A 24,952-nucleotide genomic window follows, 5' to 3' on the forward strand; every position below is an offset into this window, starting at 1 on the left:
AGAGCAGCTTTTAAACTGATCCCTGGGGGAAGGCCGACAGGAGCCGAGGGGCATCCGGTTCGGGACTCCTCATCCCTATGGGATGAGGATGGGGAGGTTAGGGAACAACAAGACAAAGGCAGGGTAGGAGAAGAAATTGGGAAAGGTAGGGAGATGGGATGTGATAGACGGTTTGGCACAATGAGAGGATGCGGGGACAAAGGAGCGAATAAGCAGCCCATCCTGGGGCATTCCGTTTATAAATGCTTTTATGCGAATGCCCGAAGTCTACGAGCAAAGGTGGGAGAACTGGAATGTCTGGTGACAAGGGAAAACATTGACATAGTGGGCATAACGGAAACCTGGTGGAATGCGGAGAATCAGTGGGATACCGCAATCCCGGGCTATAAACTCTACAGGAGGGACAGGCAGGGGCGTGTTGGAGGTGGGGTGGCCCTTTATGTTAAGGAAGGGATAGAATCCAGCAAAGTAGAGATTGAAGGTGGGTCCGACTCCACCGTAGAATCTCTGTGGGTTAAATTACCAGGCTTGAGCAGCGATGTAATACTGGGGGTGTGCTATCGTCCTCCAGACCAGAAATCTGATGGGGACCTTGAAATGAGGAAACAGATCAGGGAGGTGACAAGGAAGGACAGGGTTGTAATCATGGGGGACTTCAATTATCCTCATATTGACTGGGTCAATTTGTGTTCTGGTCACGATAAGGAAACCGGATTTCTTGACGTGCTAAATGACTGTGGCTTAGATCAGCTAGTCACGGAGCCCACCAGAGGACAGGTGACTCTGGATTTAATTTTGTGCGGTATGCAGGACCTGGTTAGAGATGTAAACGTTACTGAGCCATTGGGGAACAGTGATCATGCTGCGATCCGTTTTGACGTGCACGTTGGGGGAAGAATACCGGGCAAATCTCTAACAAAAACCCTTGACTTCCGACGGGCGGACTTCCCTCAAATGAGGAGGCTGGTTAGGAGGAGGTTGAAAGGGAGGGTAAAAAGAGTCCAATCTCTCCAGAGTGCATGGAGGCTGCTTAAAACAACAGTAATAGAGGCCCAGCAGAGGTGTATACCGCAAAGAAAGAAGGGTTCCACTAAATCCAGGAGAGTGCCCGCATGGCTAACCAGCCAAGTTAGAGAGGCTGTGAAGGGCAAGAAAGCTTCCTTCCGTAAATGGAAGTCTTGCCCTAATGAAGAGAATAAAAAGGAACATAAACTGTGGCAAAAGAAATGTAAGAAGGTGATAGGGGAGGCCAAGCGAGACTATGAGGAACGCATGGCCAGCAACATTAAGGGGAATAATAAAAGCTTCTTCAAATATGTTAGAAGCAGGAAACCTGCCAGAGAAGCGGTTGGCCCTCTGGATGGTGAGGGAGGGAAAGGGGAGATAAAAGGAGACTTAGAGATGGCAGAGAAATTAAATGAGTTCTTTGCATCTGTCTTCACGGCAGAAGACCTCGGGCAGATACCGCTGCCCGAACGGCCCCTCCTAACCGAGGAGTTAAGTCAGATAGAGGTTAAAAGAGAAGATGTTTCAGACCTCATTGATAAATTAAAGATCAATAAGTCACCGGGCCCTGATGGCATACACCCAAGGGTTATTAAGGAATTGAAGAATGAAGTTGCTGATCTCTTGACTAAGGTATGCAACTTGTCCCTCAAAACAGCCACGGTACCAGAAGATTGGAGGATAGCAAATGTCACGCCTATTTTTAAAAAGGGAAAGAGGGGGGACCCGGGAAACTATAGGCCGGTCAGCCTAACATCTATACCGGGTAAGATGGTGGAATGCCTCATCAAAGATAGGATCTCAAAACACATAGACGAACAGGCCTTGCTGAGGGAGAGTCAGCATGGCTTCTGTAAGGGTAAGTCTTGCCTCACAAACCTTATAGAATTCTTTGAAAAGGTCAACAGGCATGTGGATGCGGGAGAACCCGTGGACATTATATATCTGGACTTTCAGAAGGCGTTTGACACGGTCCCTCACCAAAGGCTACTGAAAAAACTCCACAGTCAGGGAATTAGAGGACAGGTCCTCTCGTGGATTGAGAACTGGTTGGAGGCCAGGAAGCAGAGAGTGGGTGTCAATGGGCAATTTTCACAATGGAGAGAGGTGAAAAGCGGTGTGCCCCAAGGATCTGTCCTGGGACCGGTGCTTTTCAACCTCTTCATAAATGACCTGGAGACAGGGTTGAGCAGTGAAGTGGCTAAGTTTGCAGATGACACCAAACTTTTCCGAGTGGTAAAGACCAGAAGTGATTGTGAGGAGCTCCAGAAGGATCTCTCCAGACTGGCAGAATGGGCAGCAAAATGGCAGATGCGCTTCAATGTCGGTAAGTGTAAAGTCATGCACATTGGGGCAAAAAATCAAAACTTTAGATATAGGCTGATGGGTTCTGAGCTGTCTGTGACAGATCAGGAGAGAGATCTTGGGGTGGTGGTGGACAGGTCGATGAAAGTGTCGACCCAATGTGCGGCGGCAGTGAAGAAGGCCAATTCTATGCTTGGGATCATTAGGAAGGGTATTGAGAACAAAACGGTTAGTATTATAATGCCGTTGTACAAATCTATGGTAAGGCCACACCTGGAGTATTGTGTCCAGTTCTGGTCGCCGCATCTCAAAAAAGACATAGTGGAAATGGAAAAGGTGCAAAAGCGAGCAACTAAGATGATTACGGGGCTGGGGCGCCTTCCTTATGAGGAAAGGCTACGGCGTTTGGGCCTCTTCAGCCTAGAAAAGAGACGCTTGAGGGGGGACATGATTGAGACATACAAAATTATGCAGGGGATGGACAGAGTGGATAGGGAGATGCTCTTTACACTCTCACATAATACCAGAACCAGGGGACATCCACTAAAATTGAGTGTTGGGCGGGTTAGGACAGACAAAAGAAAATATTTCTTTACTCAGCGTGTGGTCGGTCTGTGGAACTCCTTGCCACAGGATGTGGTGCTGGCGTCTAGCCTAGACGCCTTTAAAAGGGGATTGGACGAGTTTCTGGAGGAAAAATCCATTATGGGGTACAAGCCATGATGTGTATGCGCAACCTCCTGATTTTAGAAATGGGTTAAGTCAGAATGCCAGATGTAGGGAAGAGCACCAAGATGAGGTCTCTTGTTATCTGGTGTGCTCCCTGGGGCATTTGGTGGGCCGCTGTGAGATACAGGAAGCTGGACTAGATGGGCCTATGGCCTGATCCAGTGGGGCTGTTCTTATGTTCTTATGTTCTTATGTTCTTATTGGGACTTGCACCAGTCCAAGCAGACCTGTTGCCACAGCTGGGGCTTTCCCCAGGGTCAGGGGATGGCTGTGTCCTTAACCTGAGGAGACCTCTAGATTGCAAAATTCCCCTGCAGGATACAATTGAAGCTGTGCTAGCCCTGTTGCATCAGCATGGGGGAATTTCAATAGGATTTGACAGTTAAGCCTGTAGAGCAGGGGTGCTCACACTTTTTTGGCTCGAGAGCTACTTTGAAACCCAGCAAGGCCCGGAGATCTACCAGAGTTTTTTTTACAATGTTCGCGCCATCATAACATATAACATTTATGTGTACAATGTATGTTGGTGTACCTTGAGCCCCACTGAGTATAACAGGACTTACTCCTGAGTAGACATGCCTAGGATTAGGCTGTGAGGCTGCAATCCTAGCCACACTTACCTGGGAGTAAGCCCCATTGAGTACAATGGGCCTTACTCCTGGCGTTTCCTCCCAGAGGCACCTGAAGGGGGGGTCGGCACTCCGCGATCTACTCATTTTGCCTCGCGATCCACCTATTGAGCACCCCTGCTGTAGACTATGTCTAAATTACAAATTTAAGCAATTTTCAAACTGTTCAATTGTCACAACACCCAACCAAGTGATTACAAGCTGCAGGCCATCAAAGAAGCTAGGAATCTTGAACAAACAACCTTCAGTACCTTTTACAGGAGCCTTCTGAGAAAGCTACATCAACTAGCTTAAATTGGCACATAAAAACATAGCAAAAGCCTATTTGGATCAAATCAGAGAGTCTGCCAAGTCAAGTATTTGTTTTCCCACAGTGGCCATTGGAATGCCTCTGGGAAACTGCAAATACAAAATGAATATCCACCTGTCATGAATAAGTGCATGTTAGGCCTACGTTGGCAGTGAAGCCTGAACCAAACTAAGGCAGTGGGACTGAGAAGTTGCTAGCCATTCCTAGCTGCAGGAATGTGAGTAAATAAACAAAAGGATTGTTGTCTCTCCTTTGCTGGCCAGAAAGGACAGATAACAAGAATTACAACCCATTGGAATGTTGAGCACCTTTGTAGACAGAGAGGTGCCTTATCAAGCTGATGGAGTGCAGCTGTGGATCTCCAGTTGGGAGGGGTAAAGAACTATGAGGGGTTAGCAACTAGGCCAACTCCGAGAAGGTTCTGTTCTCAAACGTTTCCGATTGGACAGTCTAAATAGTATGAAGTCACCTCAGTACTATTAGCATAAGAAGTATAATAATGAGTGCCCAAGGGTGTGTCCTGTTCCTTCTTGGACAGAGTTTTTGGGTGCAACATCCTGCACATGTGTGAGCTCCATTGTCCATCATGGGCACCTGGCCTCATAGCTAGCCCGGGAGCTAAGAAATCTACAAGAGTAACTGACCCAGGTGAGTGATAGGTATTAATAGAGATAGCCAGCTAGCTTTCTTATTTTATTGCTAATACGTTTTCTAGATGTTTATACCTCTAGCATTTGCTGCCTTATTGTAGAGTGTGTAACCTTATGTACTTAATAAATTAAAATCTCTTTTCCTAAGTTGTTTCATTGTCTGTTGGGGACAAAGGTTCAGATTCCTGCCTAGCCGTTCAGCAAGCTACCAAGTGCTCATTGAGGTCTAGTCACTTGAGGACTGAAGCTTTAATTGGAAAAAGCGCTCAGTGCCTGCAAGGGATAGAATTAAGCCTAGAGGGTCTCAGTGCCCCTGGACTGAGGCACTGGCACATATAGGGTGGTGGCAGTACTACTGAGTAGAGGGGCCTTGAGGGCTTTAGGGTTCGAGAACCAAGAACTCTGAGCATCCCAAACCCCCCTAGGTTTACGACACTACCCATCTCCCACTGTTGGTTCTCAGCAACTGCTAGCCTGAACCTGGAGGTAGCATATAGCCATTATGATAAGTACTCATTGATACGATTTTTTTTCCATGACTAGTGGAGATGTCCCATAAAAAGACCAAATAAAACTACAGAGGAGTAAATCATGGTATATTCATATAATGTGAGTTTTAAAAAATGTAGCAGGTAGAGTAAGGCCCTAATCCTATCCAACCTTCTAGCACCAGTGCAGCCACAATGCAGCCCTGAGGTAAGGGAACAAATGTTCTCTTACCTTGAGGAGGCCTCTGTGACTGCCTTCCCATCACAGGATGCAGTACACACCCATTGGCACAGCTGCACTGGAAAATTGGATAGGATTGGGCTCTAAGATGACACCAGCATAATAAGGAAAAGTGTTTCATACACACAGGCCACAGAGCAAGACTGGCCAGTGAAAAAGCTCCTTACTTGCTTGTCACTGATAAGGAGTTACAGCTGGTTGAAGTTGTAAGACACAGACTTATGTACTGCTTTCCTCTGGTGAAAGAGGGAACTGGCAGGAAATATGTGGGTAATGCAGCCTGTGATATTTTGGCAATCTCCTCTGCCTCCAAGAATGAACATAGGGCTTACTTTTAGCTACTCATTAGTGGTATGACACTGCAAATCATACAGGGCTCAGATTAACCAATCCTACTGTGAAGAATGCAATGCCTATACTTGAAGGTAAAGTCATCCTAATTTGATCCTCAAAAGCCACTATGATATTTATCAGAAAACAGCACTGCACACTCCCCAACATTTGTGATCCATGGGTTTAACAGCAACATGCCAGCTTCAGTACTCAGTAACAGGTGAAAGCAATGAAAATGTGCCTACAGGTACCTCTACCACAGTAAAGCTTTGAACATTTATTCATAAATCTCTAGAGAAAATGCATTACTAATTTGCACACCTTTCTCTAGCTTCCAGTGCAATACAGTATTTGAATCAAATAGTGAGCTCACTAAGAGTGCCAGAGGCCCATCTGGAAAAATACTAAAGGTTTTACAAAAAATCAGATGATTTTGGCCTTTGTTCATCTTCAGTTGCATAGACTGTACAGTAAATTCAAAGTACTGATAATGTATTTTAAACCAGAAATATGTTATTTCAAGGGTTTTTTGAGTCATTCATCTATCAATTATTTTGAGAAATATTAATGTTTTATACAAAAAAAGCAAGGAGCAACATGGGGGAGTTTTGCAGTACTTAATTATTTGCAAGGTGGGGGGGCTTTTTGGAATGTGATAGAGCACTTCAAGCACTTGAGTACTGAAAAAGCAATCTATTGCCAATGTTGGAGTTAAGCTGGTTTCTGTGCCAACTTGCCATCAACTGGGGAAGCAGTTTTTAAAAACACGTTTTGTTGCTACACTATACAGAGGTCCACAGCTCTTCCTTAAAACACTACTGTTTTCAATTCAAAGTTTACAGCACAATCCTCTACATGTTTATTTAAAAGTAACTACTCCCAAGTTCACTGAGGCTTTCTTCAGGTAAGTACAGATAGGATTGCAGCCTAAAGGATTCTGATTTTGAATCAGAACCTGACATTCTGGATTTTTTTCATACCATATTGGGCATTCCAAGTTCTTTTGCATAGCCAGCAGCATCCCCTGCATCTCAGTTATACTTGGACCGGAGAACTCCATAGCTTCTTTTATACCTTTAAAACAAACAGCTTTATGTCAGTCGTAATTCTGAACCCCAGAACAGGCTTCCAGGTGCAAGATTCTACTAAACATATACAAGTACAAACATGTACAGCATGTATAGAGGAAGCTTCACTTTAATCAATGGGACTAAGGGCTCAATCCCACCCAACTTTCCAGCGTTAACACAACTGTGCCAACACGGTGTGTGCTACATCCTGCAATTGGGTGGCAGTTACAGAGGCCTCCTTAAGGTAAAACAACATTTGTTCTCTTACCCTGGGGCTGCATCGGTGCAGGAAAGTTGGATAGGCCCTTACATGCAACAACAGTGGTGTAGGTCTTCTAAAAAACAGTCAACTGCTGTGTGTCAAGGATGTAGGGTGGGTGGTGAGGCAGGTGAGGCAGAGCCTCCCTACCAGCATCCTTCAAAAAGCACCACCGCCGTGGGAGGCACCCAAGCACCCACAACCCATGCACGTTGCATTGCACATGGGTTGTGGGTGCTTGGGTGCCTGCCGCGGCAGCGCTTTTCGAAGGACGCCAGTGGGGAGGCTCTGCCTCACCTGCCTCACCACCCACCCCACATCTCTGACACACAGCATTTCCACAGGTGTTAAGGCCCTTCCCTCTGTTTGCTCTCACTCACCACCTCAGACCATAATCCCACACACACCTACCTGGGAGTAAGCCTACTGAACTAGATAATACTTACTCCCGAGTAGACATGCGCCAGCCAGCACTTCCACCCCAAGCCTTCCTTCCTTAGTCAAGTCAAGGAACGCCTCATCCCTCACACAACCTCCCCACCACGACCTTGGCTCCTCGTCATCCCCCTCACCTCGAGCCACCCTGGGCTCCTTCTCTTTCCCCTCACGTGACTCTCTCTCTCACTCCCTCAGCCGACCCAACTTCTTTTTCGCGCCTTCCTCGAGACGGTCGCCGAGGCAACCATTGCTCGACCAATCGCCTCACAGCTTCCTCATGCATCACGGCTACGTGGATTAGAACGAAGGCTTCCCATTGGTGGCGCCGCGTATGACGCGCAAGACGGTTAACGCCACCGCGTCGCGTGACAGAGCCGTTTGTTTCAGTTTGGCAAACCTTAGTTGAGGATGCGGCGACTTCCCGGCCGGTCTGGGAGGAGAGCATCTTGGGAATTGTAGTCTCTTGAAGAAAACGGAAGTGTCTCCCCTGATACGCAGGATACAGCTGTTTCTACCGCTTCGGTTGTTGTTGTGCTCTGGCAGGACCTCCCCCTTGCGTCCCGCCCACACGTTGTACGTTATCCAATGGAGTGAAAGGATGCGGTGAATGGCAGACGAGCCGGCCCAATCGCATGTCAGCAGCGGCCGTTGCAAGGTGGGGTGGGGAATCCGCCATGTTACACGTCACAGGGCTGAGGAGACGGAGGCGGAGGGAGCTTCTGTTCTCGGGACGCCAGCGGCGGGCTTGACCCGCCTTCTCCAGCTCTGGGGCCGGCTGTGCGACGGTAAGCGCCGCTCCGTTTGCCCGAGCTCCACGCTGCTGCCTAGACGGGGAAGAGGCGTTTTTCCTCTAGTAGTCCCGCCCCAAGATTTCCCCTTCGCTGCCCCCTGTGTGTCCTGCCGGGGGAAGATGGCTGCAGCCTCCCTGGGGCGCCTCGGAAAGCCTGGCTGTGGCCGGCCGGCCCGTTGGGAGAACAGGCGCTGTGGGGCCCAGGCCGGTGCACCTTACAGTAGTGACTCTCACGCTGTGGGTCGGGACCCACCAGTGGACCGCACCCCAGTTTTTGTTGGGTCATGTAACTGACAAAGTATTAGTTAGTCCGTGGGACTCCTTGCCACAGGATTTGGTGATGTCATCTGGGTGCCTTTCAAAGGGGATTGGGCAAATTTCTAACCCCATCCCAGGTTAGAAGCTGTGATGGGTTAGTGCAGTGTTTCTCAAACCGTGGATCGCGACCCACCCATTGCAGGTGGGTCCCCATTGATTTCAATATTTTATTTTTAATATATCAGACTTGATGCTGCCATGGGATGCGACTGCATTTGGGGAAATAGAGCTGTGCTTTTAACAAGCTACTCTGTTTATGCTTTGAACAATGATAGTCAATGGGACTTACTCCTGGGGAAGTGTGGGAAGGATTGTTAAAAACATTCCTGCTTGATGATGTCACTTCCAATGGGTCCTGACAGATTCTCACTCTAAAAAGCAGGTCCTGGTACTAAATGTGTGAAAACCACTGGGTTCGTGCAGCCTCCTAGTTTTAGAAGTGGGCTACCTCAGAATGCCAGATACAAGGAAATGGCACAAGGATGCAGGTCTCTTTTTGTCCTGTGAGCTCCCTGAGGCATCTGGTGGGCCACTGTGAGATGCAGGAAGTTGGACTAAATGGGCCTTTGGCCTGATCCAGCGCTTTTCTCCTTATGTTCTTATGACAAGCTGGTAAATGACAAGGAAGATGTATTCCTATGGAAAGCGAAACTGAGCCACACATGTATGTTTACTTGCAAATGTGCCTTGGCTCCAGAAGGCGGCCATAGTAAAAAAGATATAAACAGATACTTGATCAGCTGGTAAAGCGAAACTTTTTTGTAAAGCTGGATGGTTCCTAGGAAAGTGTGGTTTAAAAAAGTGGGTCTCTGTGCTAAAGGGTTTGGGAATTACTACCTTAAGGTATATCTACATAAAATGAACTTAAATGTAGATGAAGTACAGTTGATCACACCTGCTTTTCAGTGGTAGTCCGTTCCAGCAGCATCATTGTACAGTGTTGTGAAAATCCTGTAATGTGAACCAGAGCTGATGAGAGGGGGGTGCAGGGGTAAATTGTACCCAGGTCCAGGGTCAAAAAGGGGGCCCAGAAACCAAAGGAGAGGTCTCCTCAAATTTTCTGGGATCTTATGTTTTCCAGTCTCACCAGGGCCCATGAGAGGGGGTTTCAGAGGATACATCGTACCTGGGCCCAGGGCCAAAAAAGGAGCCAAAGGAGGGAAGCTAGAAATTTCCTGGGATTTCACAAAAATGATTGCATATGCTGTGTGAAGGCTAGCATTCACATTTTGTGTAAACTTACATGGTTTTATGCTGTATAAATTCATAGAAATTGTGATCCAGTGATTGTATAAAATTATGATCCAATGGAGAAAGGAAGGGGTCCAGAAGAAACTTCGGATATCCTGAATAAATTCCTCTTGGAGGCCCTGATGTGACCCCAGTAACATATTGTTTTTTTCATAATTTGTTCCAATATCTCAGAAGTTGGAGTTTCTGCCACAGAACTAAGTTCTTTCCTTCTCTTAAAGGTGATTTAAAAGGTGCCTCCTGTACTTTTTAGGGGCCTTCTTTACCAGTTTACACAATGTTTTAATTATAAAACACAAATTACAAGGCAGTATCTTTCTTTCATTGCACACAGTCATGAGGTTAAAAACACTGCTACCTAGATGGCTTGCATTTGCATTTGAGATGCTACCTAGATGGCTTGCATTTGCATTCCCATTTACATCAGTTATACCCTTTCCTCCAGACACATAGCCATGATGTTAAAAAAAGCTGCTGTTGGCGGAGGTGCCACCAGCTCCTGTAATGATGCCCTGTTCCCTTTAAGGAGTGGGGGCAGGGGGAAAGCAGTGACGTGATCCTCAGGATCGCACCTGACGGCTTGCAGTGCTCCACACAGCTTCTAAATACTGAAAGTTGCAAGCACACTTAAACCAGAAGTGGAATTTCTGGTTTAATCGCGCTTGCAACTTTAACTGTTTAAAGCCACATGGAGCCCTGCAAGCACTCTGTGGGGCTCCCCACACCCCCTGGACCCTGAGAGCACATATGTTTAGTTTAAAAATTGCCCCCCTTCCCCCGCAGGGGCACAATCCAGGGGATCACTTCACTGCCCTTGCCCCCACAAAGACTTACCCCAGGAGGACCACTGGCTTACTGTATGGTGAACGTTTTTTCTATGGAGAGTCCAGAATCTGTGGTAAAGTGATTTGATTGTCATGTGAACCGACTGTAATATGTTTAATGAGATTCATTTTAGAAGTAGTGTAAGAATGTAAGAACATAAGAACAGCCCTACTGGATCAGGCCATAGGCCCATCTAGTCCAACTTCCTTTATCTCTCACATATAGGTAGATGTGCTTAAGTCCATTGGGATAAGATATACAAGAAAAAATTAAGCGTCATAGTTTGTTATTAAAAGGAAATGCAGGAACTTGAAAAACTGTAACACATTTGCACTTTACAAAATATTCAACTTTTGCAGATAGAGTAGTAGAGGCAGCTCAACTGACCCAGAAATCCTTAATTTTGATTCCAACCATTACTGTTGTTGCAAAGTGAAGAATTTGAATACCTTTAAAGCACTGCATGTATGTCTTTATAAGACAAGACTCAAGTGAGTTGCATTGCATGAGAGAGATATTGGTGTCATTGGGTGTGGTTGGGCAAAGTATATGTGCCCTAGTACATTTATGATGTCAAGAAAATTGGTGCTTCTGGTGACCTAATCCCAAGTAGTTATGCAAATAACTGCCTGTGTACAGATTAACTGGAACAGAGCAGAGACTTCTGGAAGTAGTCTGTAAAGAAAAAAGTGAGTGGTAATTTTGGGCTGTTTAAAAATAGCTTAGTGTAAAATCAGCTTTTTCTATGGATAGGGCTTGAGACACAATAGAATATTAAGGATTTGTTTTTTAAAATGCACACACACCAGCTTTAAGCCATTTTTCCCCAATGTTGTATATATGCAACAGGGATCAAATATGTACATCTGTGGGCTGGGCAGAAATGGGTTAATTTACAGTCAAATAGTCTCTGGAACCCTTGTGTACTAATGCAGAAAAGAGAGCTTGATCATGATGTCCTCCCTCCCCTCCCCAACTGATTACCTCTTTTATTATGGTAGTAGTGAACAGGCTGCTTATGCCCTTTCCCCGTCCCAAGCCCAAAGGATAAGAGAATAGGGCCGGTGCAGATCCAGAACCATGGAAGCAGAGAGATCGCTTCTCTCTTCCTGCAGAGTCCCACCTTGAGGTCAGCTGAGAAAAGGAACCACTAGGTTGGGGAGAAGGGGTCCCTGTCAACAAAGTGACAGCAAACATGATAAAGTCAAAGTTTTTATTGCACAGTCTCAAAGATGGAGCAGCATATGAAAGAGAAAAACACAAATTGGATTGCCAGTCATCTCAAGCCAACAGGACTCTTCTCTCCTTACAAGTTATCCAACAGAGAGTACGAAGTAGCAAGTGTCAGGGTGGTCTGGTTACACCAGTTACATCACTGTCGTGGAGTTTGCAAAGCAACAGAGGAACAGGTTCCAGCTGTTTGGAGCAAGTAGGTTAGCAGCTTCACAAAGAAACAGCTGGAATCACAGCAGTCACAGCCATAGGCATGGTGTGGACTTTTCTTTTGGTTTGCACAACTGGACTTGTGGAGATCTGGCATCCTCTCACCATGTTGGAAATCTGCCTGTGGCGAGCAAAGAAAAACAGAGAGAGCATAGCAAGGACTATACAGCCGCACAAGATCTTTGGGTCAAGATGCATATTCAGTGTTTGTGAGACTGGTGCCACCTTAGCCTCCCAAGCAGTAGTGCCCTGTTGGGGAAGACAGGTAATGCCCGCAGGTACTGCACTTTCTCACTCCTGAGGGGAGATGCAGTGAAACTCTGTGAGAAATTACTGTTCTCCCCCACATGGCAGTGCTACACTCATGAAAAATAAAGGGTTCAAGATGAGGGTTTGGGCAGCAGTGGCAATGGTTGGGGCACCTGGCATTCCGCAAGGGAGTGCAGGCACGCAATGCTATTAGCTATTGCAAAAGCAATGGTTAGGCAGCACAGTTTATAGCAATGGCATATCTGACAGTACTGAAGGCAGGGGGTCATGAGCAATATGTACAGCATTCCTATTTTGTGGCATGCAATTCTTTCCCCCTCCTTACCTGCGTAGGGTGTATTAACCTTGCACTAACTGTTGGAGTGATGGAATGGAAATTGCAGTTGGATGTTTGTGTGTGGAGGCCTCCTAGGGCAGAATTCCTGCAGTGAGAATTCTGAGAAGGCACGTCTTAAGAAAGTACTCTTTCCAGATCTGATCTGAGGGCAGCAGGCAGTTTGTGCTGTCTTTGTTTGTTAGGGGCCTTTTCTCTGCCATTTCCATTCCCATAGTTCCTCTTTGTGTTCTGTATGTGTTCTGTCATGAGACAGGAAATGTATAGTCTCATGGCTGTGTCCCCTATTATTTCTAGGTTATGGTCTCCATGGCAGAAGTGTAATTACTGGGGTGGGAGAGCTATGAACTGCTGCAGACTTTGGACTGTATCTCATGCTTTGTGATAATTAGAGTGGGGGGGAATGTGAGAATTTGGAGCATTTTTTGTTCTCTGTTGATTTCTAAGGGTGCGTTTAGACTTGTGTCAACACAACACAACAGAACAGTGATATGGGGAAGGTGTGTCATCTGCTTCCTGAATTTGACACTTTTTTCTCTTTCTGTAGAGCTGCAGCATGGATCCACAGGTAAATCTCAGTGTGACCTTCCGCGGTGACACTCAGAGCTTCCTTGTGTCAGATTCAATGAACACTACTTGGGCTGATGTGGAAGCCATGGTGAGTTGGCTTTTTGTTACGTGATCCTCACTGAGCAGTGCAGAGAAAATGTAGGTTTAGGTTACCCGGTCACATCTAGTTTTTGAGATATAGTATAGCCTCATTAGTGAATGGTTTAAGCAGCTTCTTCATGAGGAAGTCATCATGTAAACTTCCTCATGAGGAAGCTGCTTGAACCATTCACTAAAGAGGCTAAATTATATCTCCAAAACTAGACATGATAGTACAAAATGGATGCCATTTTTGGAATCGGCACCCCAATTGCACCAGGAATTGGTGTAACGTTTAAGGAAGCAAAACGTGCGTTGGCCTGTGTAATCACCTTTAATCACTGACTTGACAAGATGCTTCCCCATGAACGACCAGAGAAGGAAGAAAATGGACCCCCCACAATTGGAATTTCCAGTGTCTCACCCAGCGCTCCCCCATGGCATGGGCTACCAAACTGAATTGTTTTTTGTGTGTCTGATGGGGATGAAGGGGGTTGAATGTGGTCCTTGACAATTCCAATGTATACCTCAGTGGTCCATGGGCTGCTAAAGGTTGGAAACCACTGGTCTAATGAATGATGGCTGGTGCATGACATCTTTGTAGGAACTACATCACAGCGCTGCTTACTACTTATAGAAGGAGACAAGTGGGGAGAAGTAAAAGGACTGTTATTGGCTCTGTGCTGTAGAGGATGGTTTGGCTGGGCTTCAGAATGATCTTGCTTTGCCCTTTGGATGCAGATGTAGATATTTACCTTGTTTGTGTACTCACAGGTTCACAGTGTACTCTTGGTAGTCTATTTGCATGATTGCTAAATTGTACCTTTTGCCTCTTAAATTTTGCACATAGTTTTGGAATCTTACTTGCATTCCCTCAGATTCTCTGGAATTTATTTTGGGTGCTGAAGTTAGCACAATGAGAATTACTTTTGCCTCTGTTTCTGTTTCTAATGGCAGCTTAGACAGATGAAAAGGTGTGTGAGAAATATTTTTTTAAGGCCATATTTTCTTTTTTGTTTTTTAAATAGACTATGATACTGCCAGATTGGAAGGCAGAATGGGGAGGGAGTGAGGCTGGTGAGGATTTAGCTTAAATGAAGGTAGTAAAGTTGGTGGTGGTTATAATAAGATACAATAGCATGGACCAGAGATCTCCAGAGACATTAAGCATAGATACCAATAGAGCATCTATTCAGGTGTTGGTGTAGTTTTGCTGCCAGTTTAAAGACTGATAGAGCCATCAAGTTTTCATCAATTGATGCAGGGGAGGGGGGAGTCTCCTTTTCAGTTGTTTTGCCACCAGGGTATTTGCCACAATACCCATATCTGGCAACCATCTGTAAGACCCCACTCCAACAGTGTATATTTTAGTATAGTTCAGAAATACATTTTTGACTGAAAAGCTCAAGGGGAGTTCTAACACTAAGTTTATCCATTCACTCACATAGTTCAGGAAGGCATCACCACTGGGCATCTCTGAACCAGGATGATAGGATACCAAGTTCATGCGCACTTCAAGGGCATTTGGGTCAATTAGATGGGGTTTTATATTGATTTTGTTTAAAACATCTGCATGGAGTTCAATAGGTTCTAAGTAATCGTTTTTCTGAATTTAAGCTTAGCTTGAGGAGCACTTTGTTCAAAGGGAAAGGTGGGTATTAGACGTTATTTATTTAAATGATTAACATTGCAGTTGCTGGGATGGAAGGGAGTAGCTAAACTGGAATTCCAGTGCTGAGAGAGTGGATCTCAATGCTCTGCTTAACTTTGTGCCTGTTCATGACAAGCAGAAGCAAAATTAATCATGCAATAATAAATGAAGATACTCACCTATAAGTCAATCTCACAGATAAGGGGATGTTTTCAGCCAGAAATCCTGGAATGTTCCATGACCTTCAGATAAGCCGGGGGTAAAACTTGGGAAATGGTGTTTGTGAGGAGGAGCTGCAGCTTGCCCTGGACAGGAACAGAACTAAATATTGCATTGAATTACTAAAAAAAAATAGTAATTCAGGTTTGAAACTGTAGAAAAGAATTAGCAGTTTAAAAAACGCTCCAAAACAAATGCAGCACCAATATAAAGCAACATAAACAGCTTATCACAGCACAACACCCAACTTCAGTTGCTGCCAACAACTTTGTATACTGTTTACTGTCGTTTTAAGAGGCACTCCTTGGTTTGTTGTTAACAAGCCTGCTCAGAGACTCTACTGCGGAGCTCCGAGAAATGTAAACAAAGCTACCTGTTTGTAAGCTGTCTGCAATCACTCCAAGTGTTCCTCAGATGCTTCACAGACCCTCTGCAGGCACTATTAAAGCTCCTTCAAGCTTCTCCTGGCTGCTGAGGCACACGAACAGCCCTGACCCCTGAACATAAGACCATGTGCCAATCTATGCTTGGTTTATTAGTAGAAATTTCTTGCCTTATAGGCGAGTATCTACAGAATGCTAATATTCTTAGTTTGCATGATGTTTGTGAACTTTTTGGTGCAGGAGGATACTTCAACCCAGATCATGGTGAGAGAGATTCTTCCTAGTTCAGATAGATCACATTTTGGAAAATAGAGAAACAGGTCTATCTCTGAGACTTGAGCCCTGTCTGGCTATAAGAGAGAGTGTAACAGCCCAGTTCACTGCTTGTTGATTCTCTTGCAGGTGAAAGTGTCGTTTGACTTGGACACTATCCAGATCAAATACCTTGATGAGGATCATGATGAGGTATCTATACTTGAGTAGTTTTTGTCAAGAGGCCTGCTTTAAAGGAAGCTTGTGGAAGTATGCATACATGCACTTTTGAAAGGGCAAGAGGGTTTGGGGAACTTTGTGAGACCTTCCCTCCCCACTGAGAAACCTCTATCTCTTTACAAAATAGATTTAGGGCGCAATCCTAACCCCTTATGTCAGTGCTTTCCAGCACTGACGTAAGGGCAATGCAGCTCTGAGATAAGGGAACAAACATTCCCTTACTTTGAGGAGGCCCCCGCGAGTACCACATGTCCCATTGGCTGGAAAGCACTGACATAAGGGGTTAGGATTGTGCCCTTAGTGAGCAAGCAGATCATCTGCATTGGGGAATACTTGAGTTTACAGTTATCTCAGTTACTTAATGTCTTTCTTGAATCTTGTTTACACAGTCAGGGTTCAAAAGTTATCTTGGGGTAGATATTCTGAAACAACCACCCTAGCCTATTAGGAATTGGGATTCCAGTAAGGAATTCCAGTTTGTTCCAGCCACCTAGCATTTGCGGATGATACTGAGTCTTTTACATGTCACTTGGTGAACATCACTCTCTAGTCTGTTTATCCAAGACTAAAAATATCCCAGGGGGAAAATAGTGATTTTTTTATTTTTCCCGAGACTTGTTGCTAGAATTGAAGGTGTGCATGGTGACAGAAACCAGGCAGCACTTTCTGAAATCCTGGATAAGAAATTATTCCTGTTTGTTTGGTATTGGGGGTGGTGGGTGTGACCAGTGTTAGGAAAGAAGCTGTCACTCATTCTTTATTTTTCTCCCCACAGGTTTCTGTCAACACAGCAGGTGAGTTGTCTTTACCTTGTAGTAATGTCCACTGTGGACTCTTGGTTGCATTCCTAGGAGTAACAGCATCCTCCAGCAGCCTTAGATAGTTATGTAGGGAACAGGCAATCCAGGGACATTCAGTGTCTTTTTTTTTTTTAACAGCATAAATTTTTTGTGCACAGGAGAAATTGTCTTCCTGGAAGGAGGATTCTGCTAAGTGATGTTACATGACTTTCCCAGCATTCTTCTCCTTTCCAATAGGCTTCCGGTCTTCATTGTTTCTGGGTTTCAGTAATGCTACTACCCCTGATTCCTTATGACCAAAGATTTGGCTGGTTTGTTCAAATATGTTGCATGAACCCTTCCCTGCTTCTTTGGACTCCCCAGCCTCCACCTCTCCCCCGCTGAGGTTTTCCACAGCTTCTTTTCACTCCTGCCTGTCTTTTTTCTCATTCTCTGCTGACCCTTTCTCAGTTCCCTCCCTGTCATGCTTCCCTGACTAAGCATCTTTCCACTGCCCCCCATACAGCACCTTCTGTCTCTAGACCCTGAGTGAAACTTTCCAAAACTGAAGTAACATAGTAGTTAGAATGTTAATAAATATTCTGTGACATCACAGAACGTGGTGAGTGGGAGTGGAGTTAGCAGATGACAGGCAAGTAGTTTTCTTAGGACCCAATGCTGAAGAATGGTACCGGCTCACTGCCAGTGTTCACTGTTGCAAACATGCCATGCTATTAGCGCTGGCCCAGTGCCAAAACTGGCCCAGCGTGAGTCCATACTGGTTGGAGGCTAGTGGAGTGCTAGGCAGTGGAGAGGTGAGTGGGGGAGGCATTCCAGGGTGGGGAGAAGGTGTGGAGGAGGGAGAGGGCAGGACTGGTGGAGCTCAGCTCCACCGGATCCGTAGCCCCATGGTCAGGCCTAAATAGCTGGTGCAGAGTAGCCCCATTGCAGGGCTGCTTACCTTACTCAAGGGAAGGGAATGAATGTTCCCTTCCCCCGAAGAAATGTCAGGAGCGTCCACCAGCTGCCCAGCGTGGTCAGGATACCATGGTAGCCATTTTGGCGCTGCAGCAGCCCTGAGCACAGGGCAGCTCAGGATTGGGCTGTTAGTATACTATCAATTTTTATGCTCTTTTGAGTGAGATCCCTGTGTTTATATAACCCATGGGCCTGATAAACTCAACAGTATGTATAAATTAGAGTGTTTTAAGAACAGACAGCTGAAACATGGTGCAGGGGAAACTGATTACTGAGGAAGAGAGGCTGAAAGTGAAATGTTTTAATACCTAACGGTCAGCAGTTTAATACCTAACAGTCAAGCTCGTCCATGCAGAGGTAGAATGCAGTCATGTAGGAATATCCCTTTTGCAGGGATTGTAGGACTAGGGATGTCATGTGACAGCTGGGATTGAGAAGGTAAACTGAAGTTAGAGGTGAAGACTCCTACTAACCAGGGAAAGAGGCACCTTTTAAAGTGGCTCTGCCCTCATATTTAGCAGGGAGGAAGCAACTGTCCCTGTTCACCCCAGCAAAACATCTTTTCCAGTGTCTTGCAAGTATTTTTTAGACTGAGAATCCTTCTAGGTTAGGGAACCATTTTTTTTTTACTGTACCTCTTTTTGTTGTAAAGCAGTATATAAATCTTAATAATAATAGATCTGTTAAATATCTATCGAGATACATCAGCGTTAATTTAGCTGGCATAAATGCAGATTGTGAAGTGCTAAGGTGCGTTTTGGTGCAGAAGTGCTCACCATCTTTCTCTGGTTTCTCTTTTCAGAGGAATATGAAGAAGCTTTGAAGGTAACAGAAATCACCAACTTTTCTGTCTCTTTTTGCCATAGCTCCAAAACCTTGGGGGTTCTTTACGCCAGAAGAGTCTGTCATGCATTTTAATTGACCTTGCTTGTAAGCACCTGAAGATTGGCAGCAGTGGCATCAGCACCTCTTCTTTAGGGCTGCAGGGGTCATTGTTTTCACATGAATTTTGTTCCTGATTTTGGGGGAAAGGTGAGGTGCATACTGTTGCCAACACTGCTCATTCACACACTGCGCGCACACACAATAACTCAAACTGAAATTTCTGTCGAAATCATCTTAATTTGGATCTTCCTTTTCGGGAACTCTGGATTCTACTCCTGGGGTTCAATTCTCCATGCCTTGAGTGCTGCTTATTGAAACAAAACTGACTAGAATCCATAACTTCAAATTTAGAGCCATTGTCAGAATGTCTCTTCTGCTCTGCCTCCTGGCTTCCCCCCCCCCTTTTCTAACCACTGCCCCACAGCTATATTTATTTGAAGAGTGAGATTGGGTGATTCAGGGTTGGCATGTGACTTGCAGTTTTGGCTTCTCCTTCATAAGAAAGCTTTGCAGTGACTCATGAGAGAGAAGCTGAGTGTGTGTAAAGAGAGAGATCTTTATTTCATTAGATTGCAGTGAAACAAGGCAACAGGCTACAGATGAATGTGTATGAACTGAATGCTCCTCCAGATGTTTCTTCACCAGAAGCCCCTGAGAAGTCTGAGAAAGTCCCTGTTCCCAAGGATGGGAAGAAACCTCTCTCCCGCGATTCTTTGCTTACTCGGACCTTAGGGCAGGGCAGAAACATTGAAACAGAAAATGAGAAGACATGGGTAAGACCAAAAAGCATGCCCTTTAAAGTATTGAAGCTATTGTGCTTACCAAATGCTAACATCACACATAATATTGTCAGTTTGCCAAATTTAATACTTTGAATCCTTTTTTCTAAAATTCCAAAATCTCCAAATCCAGCAGCATTAGTCATTGAAAATATGGGTGGAGGGGGGAATAAGATCTTTGTTTTGAAAACAAGTTCAGGTTAGCAAGATTTGAGAATTTGCTCCCAAATGCATTTAATTCTAATAATTACTAACTGGAATTCCCTTTCTCTGTTACTAGTTTCAGAGCTCATGCACTGCATATAGCTTTACTTTGCACAATTCCCTGCTTCCTGTTTAGTCCTACCCCTGGGCCTCAGTGTTCCATGAATTCTATCCTGTTTTCATAAGTCCTATTGTAATTCCTGCATTGAAAGCTTAGGTTAATATATATGATAAAATATTCTGTTCTGATTGCTTATTTGTTTGGCCCTAGAATGGATCATGCCAAAATGTACCACAGACTTATTCAAAATCCAAAATCCAATCCATCTTTAAATCATATATGATATCGTATACAGTTATAATTTCAGGTAGCAGTCTGTCATATGAGACTCAAAATACAGTTGAGGCAGTTGAACTACTAACATTGCAAAAACAACAGCTTGTAGCGTTTCCCTCTTATCAGAACTGGCAGGCAGGTATACAGCTTCCTATAAATTTATCCCACACATTGCAAAGTAAAAGGAAAGACTTGCTTTGGGCTTCTCCAGAAATTGAGCAGATGAATACATGAGACAGATTCTCAGATGCCCCTTTCTGTAGATGCATAAGTTGTAGGGGAATTTCCTGCATCTCCCAACAAAACAGCTTAAGGTATTTGCTGTGACCTTTACGAATGAATGTTTTTTTAATGCAGATTAATTCAAGTTGTCTAGATATTTCTCATACCTGCCCTGGAATGTTACAGTTGCATGCCAAGCATAACTGCTGAGTTTATTGCAGCAGATAAGTCCAATTTCATAGACATATCCCTCAATTTCGATCATCAACTTTTAACTGGCAAATGAAGACTCCATAAAAATGCATTAAACTTTTTCTTTATGCTATTTAACTTTCAAAAACTCTTTGTAGATACCACACCACCACCATCTAGTTTTGTTTGTATTAATAAATAGTGATAAGATACTTTGATCCTTTTTACTGGATGGATAAAGTTAGGTTGGGGACAAGATTATGAATTCGGTGTCTTATTCTAACCTTTGTCAGAATATTAACAGGGGAAAAAAATTGCATCTCAGGTGTTGCCACCTGGAGGTCACATGTGGAATTAAGGAATCCTTGTATTCCTGCAGCAGAATTTAGGATTTGAGTCTTTTGTCCTTTCTTCCCTGTTCCTCCACTGTTCAACAGAGGAGAACCCCTGTGAGTTTTGTTAGCCTCTTGGAACACACAGTCCCTGCTCTGTGAAAAGAATAGCACTTGCATTCCTAGCAGGAAGCCCAGTCACATTTTGCCTGAAAAAAAAATATGTGGCCAAGATTGAAGAGCACCAGTGTTTACTCTGCCTCTCAAGTTGGTTGTAAATGAGTACAAGGAAGATATATGTTACACTGTGTGAGTCCATTTTTTGTTTTAATCTCTCCAGAGTGAGCACCATCCCATTGAGGATCCTCCTGAGTGGTTCACAAGCTACTTGGAAAGGGTAAGTATTTCCCTCTATATATTTTTGTTGGCTAATTCAGTCCTTTATGCAAGAGACTGTGGGAAAGTAGCACTGAAGATGTCTCAAGCTAAACCACAAGAACTACAAACCCATTTTGTCACTTGTGCTTTCTCAAGTATGGATGGAGCTTGGTGCTCGAGTTGAAATTTAATGCAAGATTATACCCAACTTCAAACTGAATTAGCATATATGATGCATGGCTGGTATTCTTAAGCAGGCACTTGATCAGCCTTAAAAATTTTAATGGGGTCAGTGAGAAGGAAGGATTTTGTGGACGTGATGCCAAATTCATCCTCTGTTGTATAAACGCAGCCATCATTACATTTTGGATTCTACAGCAGAGTCTGTGTTGTGTACAGTTGGCAATCCTATCTCTTTTGTTGCCATACATGTAATTTACTGCCTATTGATTCTAGTGTGGAGCTGAGTCAACCAGTTGTGAGATTGGAAGATAGAGGTGGATAGGGGGAAGTGGGTACCTTTTGGATAAAAGTTGGGTGATCAGGTTCAAGGAGCATCTCTTCCTCTCTCTTGTCCTCCGACCTCCAGTTCCGGGAGCAAGTCGTCCAAGAGACTGTTGAAACAGTTGAACAGAAGTTGACTGAGAAGCTCCTCCTTTCCAATTCTTTGAGCAGTTCCAGCCAGCGTATTCCTGCAAACTCCTCAATGCAAGGCAGCCTCTTCGACTGGCTCCTCTCCTGCAGTAACTGTCAGGCCCCCATTGTGGGCATTCGTTACCAGTGCAGGTAGGACATCAGCAGAGGGTGGAAAGGGCAGTTGTGTGGCTGCATTTGTTCCTTATGCACAGGATGTAAGAATTTTATATCCTGAGTTTCTTTGGGGGGGGGGGGTAGATGGTGGTGGGGATATGCAGAGATGTATGTAGAGAATAAGTTTCTAATCCTTGTGGCCAAAATGGAGCTTAAGAACATGGGATGAGTCTTGGAATGCAGATGGATGGTGGGCCTCACATTCAGAACGGGGAAGCAATCAGGGCTTTGCAGCCCTCTTCTCACTGGCAGCCCATCTGCCTTTTTACTTTGCTTTCTTTCTTCTTGGCCTGTCTGTCCTCAATTTGTTTTTCTCAGCAAAAAAGCAGAAAAAAAGGAAGGCAAACCAAACTACTCCAGCAAGAAGAATGCTCTTCTCACTGGTGTGATCTGATCTTTTCCTACGATTTTCATATTTCAGGGACCATGAAAAGGAGGGGCAAGGTGTTACTTGAGTTTTCCTACAAGACTTTTAAAGGACAAAAACTGGGCTTTTATGCTCTGTGAGTGGTCTGCTGTGAAGCGAGTTGCTAGCCAGAGGTCTCTGGTCCTTTTTCCTTCAGCCGCTCTGCTTCATAGGAGCTGCACTGTTTGCCAGAATTCTGTTGCTGACATCTTCACCCTGAGCCATTAGAATAATTGTGAACCTTTCACAACATCCCTAAAGGGATGGGGCCATTGCTCAGTGATAGAGCTCGTGCTTTGCATGCAGAAAGTGACATGTTCAATCCCTAGACTCCCCATTTTATGCTCCATTTGGAAACCCTGGAGCACCACTGCTAGTCGGGGTTGACAGTATTGAGCTGTATGGAGCAAGGGTCTGATTCAGAAGAAGGCAGCTACTTAGGACCAACTGCTCGCTCAGTGAGAGAGGGGGCATAGCTTACTAATAGGCAATAATCGCATGATATACTGATAAATCGTTGAACCTGTTCTGTAAGTACTCTTATTTTGCATCGTTGCATATTAATGCAAATTGGTCTTGCCCAATTGGATGGTGTTAATGAAAAAGCTATTCAGTAATCCACTGCCTGTCTTCTCCTCACAGTATATGCCCATCATATAGCATCTGTGAGTTGTGTGAAGCAGGAATATACACCCATGATCCTAACCATGTGCTTTTGAAGCTACGGAGGCCTGTTATGTGCGTCTCAGAAACTTACAACCTTGGGCAGTTCTCTCCTCGCCTCGCTGCTCTGGAACAAGTCAGGTGAGCAGCCAACTTCTGGCCAGCATGAGCCAGCTTGAATCTTCTTTGGTTTTTTTGGTATGTGTAGGGCTGTGAATAAGCACATACAATGGGGAAAGGGGGGAAAAACAAAAAACAGAAGGTGTGTATCTAGAAATCCTAGAAATCTATAATGAAATTCAGGTTCCACCCTGCTACCTGGGATTTTTGACCTCCAGTCTCCAAATTTCTCTTGCCTGACCGTTCCCACCTGTCTCTGTGCTCTTTGCAGTGTTCTCCCTCCCCCCAGCTGCTTCTGACTCTTCTGCCTAACTGACTAGACTGCGTCTCAGTAGGGTGGGTGGTTTGGGGGGGGGAAGATGAGAGGTTAAGCTGTTTGGCTCAACCACCCATCCAGCAATCTACTATGGAGAGCATTTGTATCCCTGTTGGGAATCTGCTAGCTCACTGCTGGAGTGTCCATGGGACATCAGCCCCGACCTCCCTTATCCTGTCTAGTTCCAGGACTGTTTGGCGTCCTGATAAATAAGGGAGTTTAAAGGCTCAGGTATAGTTCCAATACCACTGCCCTTCTGATGGAGTACTGTTGCTGATGGTGGCCCTGGTCCAGCTTTGGGTGTGTGGAACCTCCCGTAAGCAGTGTAGTTGACTTTTTCTTTTGGTACATGCAGGCTCCAGAAGCAGATGGACAAGCGTTTCCTGAAGGCAGAAAAGCAGCGCTTGCGAGCTGAGAAGAAGCAGCGCAAAGCTGAGGTTCGGGAACTCAAGAAGCAACTGAAGTTACATCGGAAAATCCACCTGTGGAACTCTGTCCATACTCTGGACAATACTGGCTTGACAATTGCCAAATCTGAAAGCCTGCAACCCAACACACTTCTGTAAGCAATCTTGGTACTGGGCCATGTGGTGAAGGCAGTTGTATCCAAAGGTTTGGGTGTGGTGGATTCTGAGCATTTCTGGAGGATACCCTGCTCTAGTCAGGCTTTGGGATCTCTGCCTCATGTACTGAGAATTTTTTGAGATCCCTCAACCATTTTCAGACTCTTGTTTTCCTGGGTTTCTTGGTTGGGGGAATCATAATGATTTGTAATATAGTATAGACCTGTTTTTAAATTAAGACTGCAAACACTGGAAGCTTCACATAAAGGGAGGAAGTAAACCCATGGAACAAAGCCTGAGCTGAATAACGCCCAGTTGCTTCCTCTGCTTTGCAGTCCTCTCCAGGGCTGCCCAGTCATTGTTCCCACGTTGAGTGCCTCCTTTGTGGATGAGAACCTGCCAGATGGAACCCATCTCCAGCCAAGGACATCCTTTATCAAACATTGGCACATGAAGAACACTGGAAACATGGAGTGGAGCTCTGACACCAAGGTGCCCTGTGTTGCTTAATTCCTAAAGGGAGGTGCTGGAACTCGAATCTGTTTGCAAGTCATGCCCTCTTTTCTCATATCCTTCAGCCCAGATACGTAGAGACTTACTGTTATTCATTGTGAAGGAAGAACACTCCACACAGGCTCAGCAATGCTCTTTTGTTATTACATCACGCATTTCTGAACTGAAATGTGGTGTCTTCTCTTTACTTCTACTTTCTTGTAAACAGAGCATCCACAGATCTGGAGCACTGGACAGACTGTTAAAGCACAAAGGAATGATCTCCAACCCTAGTTGTTCTCTGATTTTGCTCAGCAGCAAAAGAGGATTAATTTCAGGAAATAGTGTTAATTTCAGGAAATAGCATCAAACTAGTGATGGGCCATTTTTGGACCAGGCAAGAGAGGGAAGATGG

General features: G+C 44.9%; 2 protein-coding genes across 4 annotated transcripts in view; one reads left to right on the forward strand and one right to left on the reverse strand.

Moving 5' to 3' along the window:
• The window catches only part of BRCA1 (BRCA1 DNA repair associated), an 84,843-nt gene extending 77,186 nt beyond the window's left edge, over positions 1–7,657 (reverse strand). The window contains exons 1-2 of the mRNA XM_066629218.1: positions 7,592–7,657; positions 6,671–6,764 (exon numbers count right to left, since the gene is read on the reverse strand). Coding sequence (XP_066485315.1) covers positions 6,671–6,750 — 80 coding nt within the window. The 5' untranslated portion in view covers positions 6,751–6,764; positions 7,592–7,657. The remainder of the gene's footprint in view (positions 1–6,670; positions 6,765–7,591) is intronic.
• Positions 7,658–8,125: 468 nt separating this feature from the next.
• NBR1 (NBR1 autophagy cargo receptor) overlaps positions 8,126–24,952 on the forward strand; it is a 28,949-nt gene continuing 12,122 nt past the window's right edge. For 2 of the 3 annotated variants that reach the window (XM_066628276.1, XM_066628278.1), the window contains exons 1-11: positions 8,126–8,242; positions 13,236–13,346; positions 15,992–16,054; positions 16,857–16,875; positions 18,641–18,663; positions 19,293–19,496; positions 21,130–21,186; positions 21,757–21,953; positions 23,026–23,187; positions 23,838–24,044; positions 24,381–24,537. In XM_066628276.1, coding sequence (XP_066484373.1) covers positions 13,245–13,346; positions 15,992–16,054; positions 16,857–16,875; positions 18,641–18,663; positions 19,293–19,496; positions 21,130–21,186; positions 21,757–21,953; positions 23,026–23,187; positions 23,838–24,044; positions 24,381–24,537 — 1,191 coding nt within the window. In that variant the 5' untranslated portion in view covers positions 8,126–8,242; positions 13,236–13,244. Of the gene's footprint in view, positions 8,243–8,441; positions 8,708–13,235; positions 13,347–15,991; positions 16,055–16,856; positions 16,876–18,640; positions 18,664–19,292; positions 19,497–21,129; positions 21,187–21,756; positions 21,954–23,025; positions 23,188–23,837; positions 24,045–24,380; positions 24,538–24,952 lie in introns of those variants that run through there. The other variant, XM_066628277.1, reaches the window with a different exon arrangement.

Source organism: Tiliqua scincoides, chromosome 5, assembly GCF_035046505.1.
Source record: "Tiliqua scincoides isolate rTilSci1 chromosome 5, rTilSci1.hap2, whole genome shotgun sequence".
NCBI lineage: Eukaryota > Metazoa > Chordata > Lepidosauria > Squamata > Scincidae > Tiliqua > Tiliqua scincoides.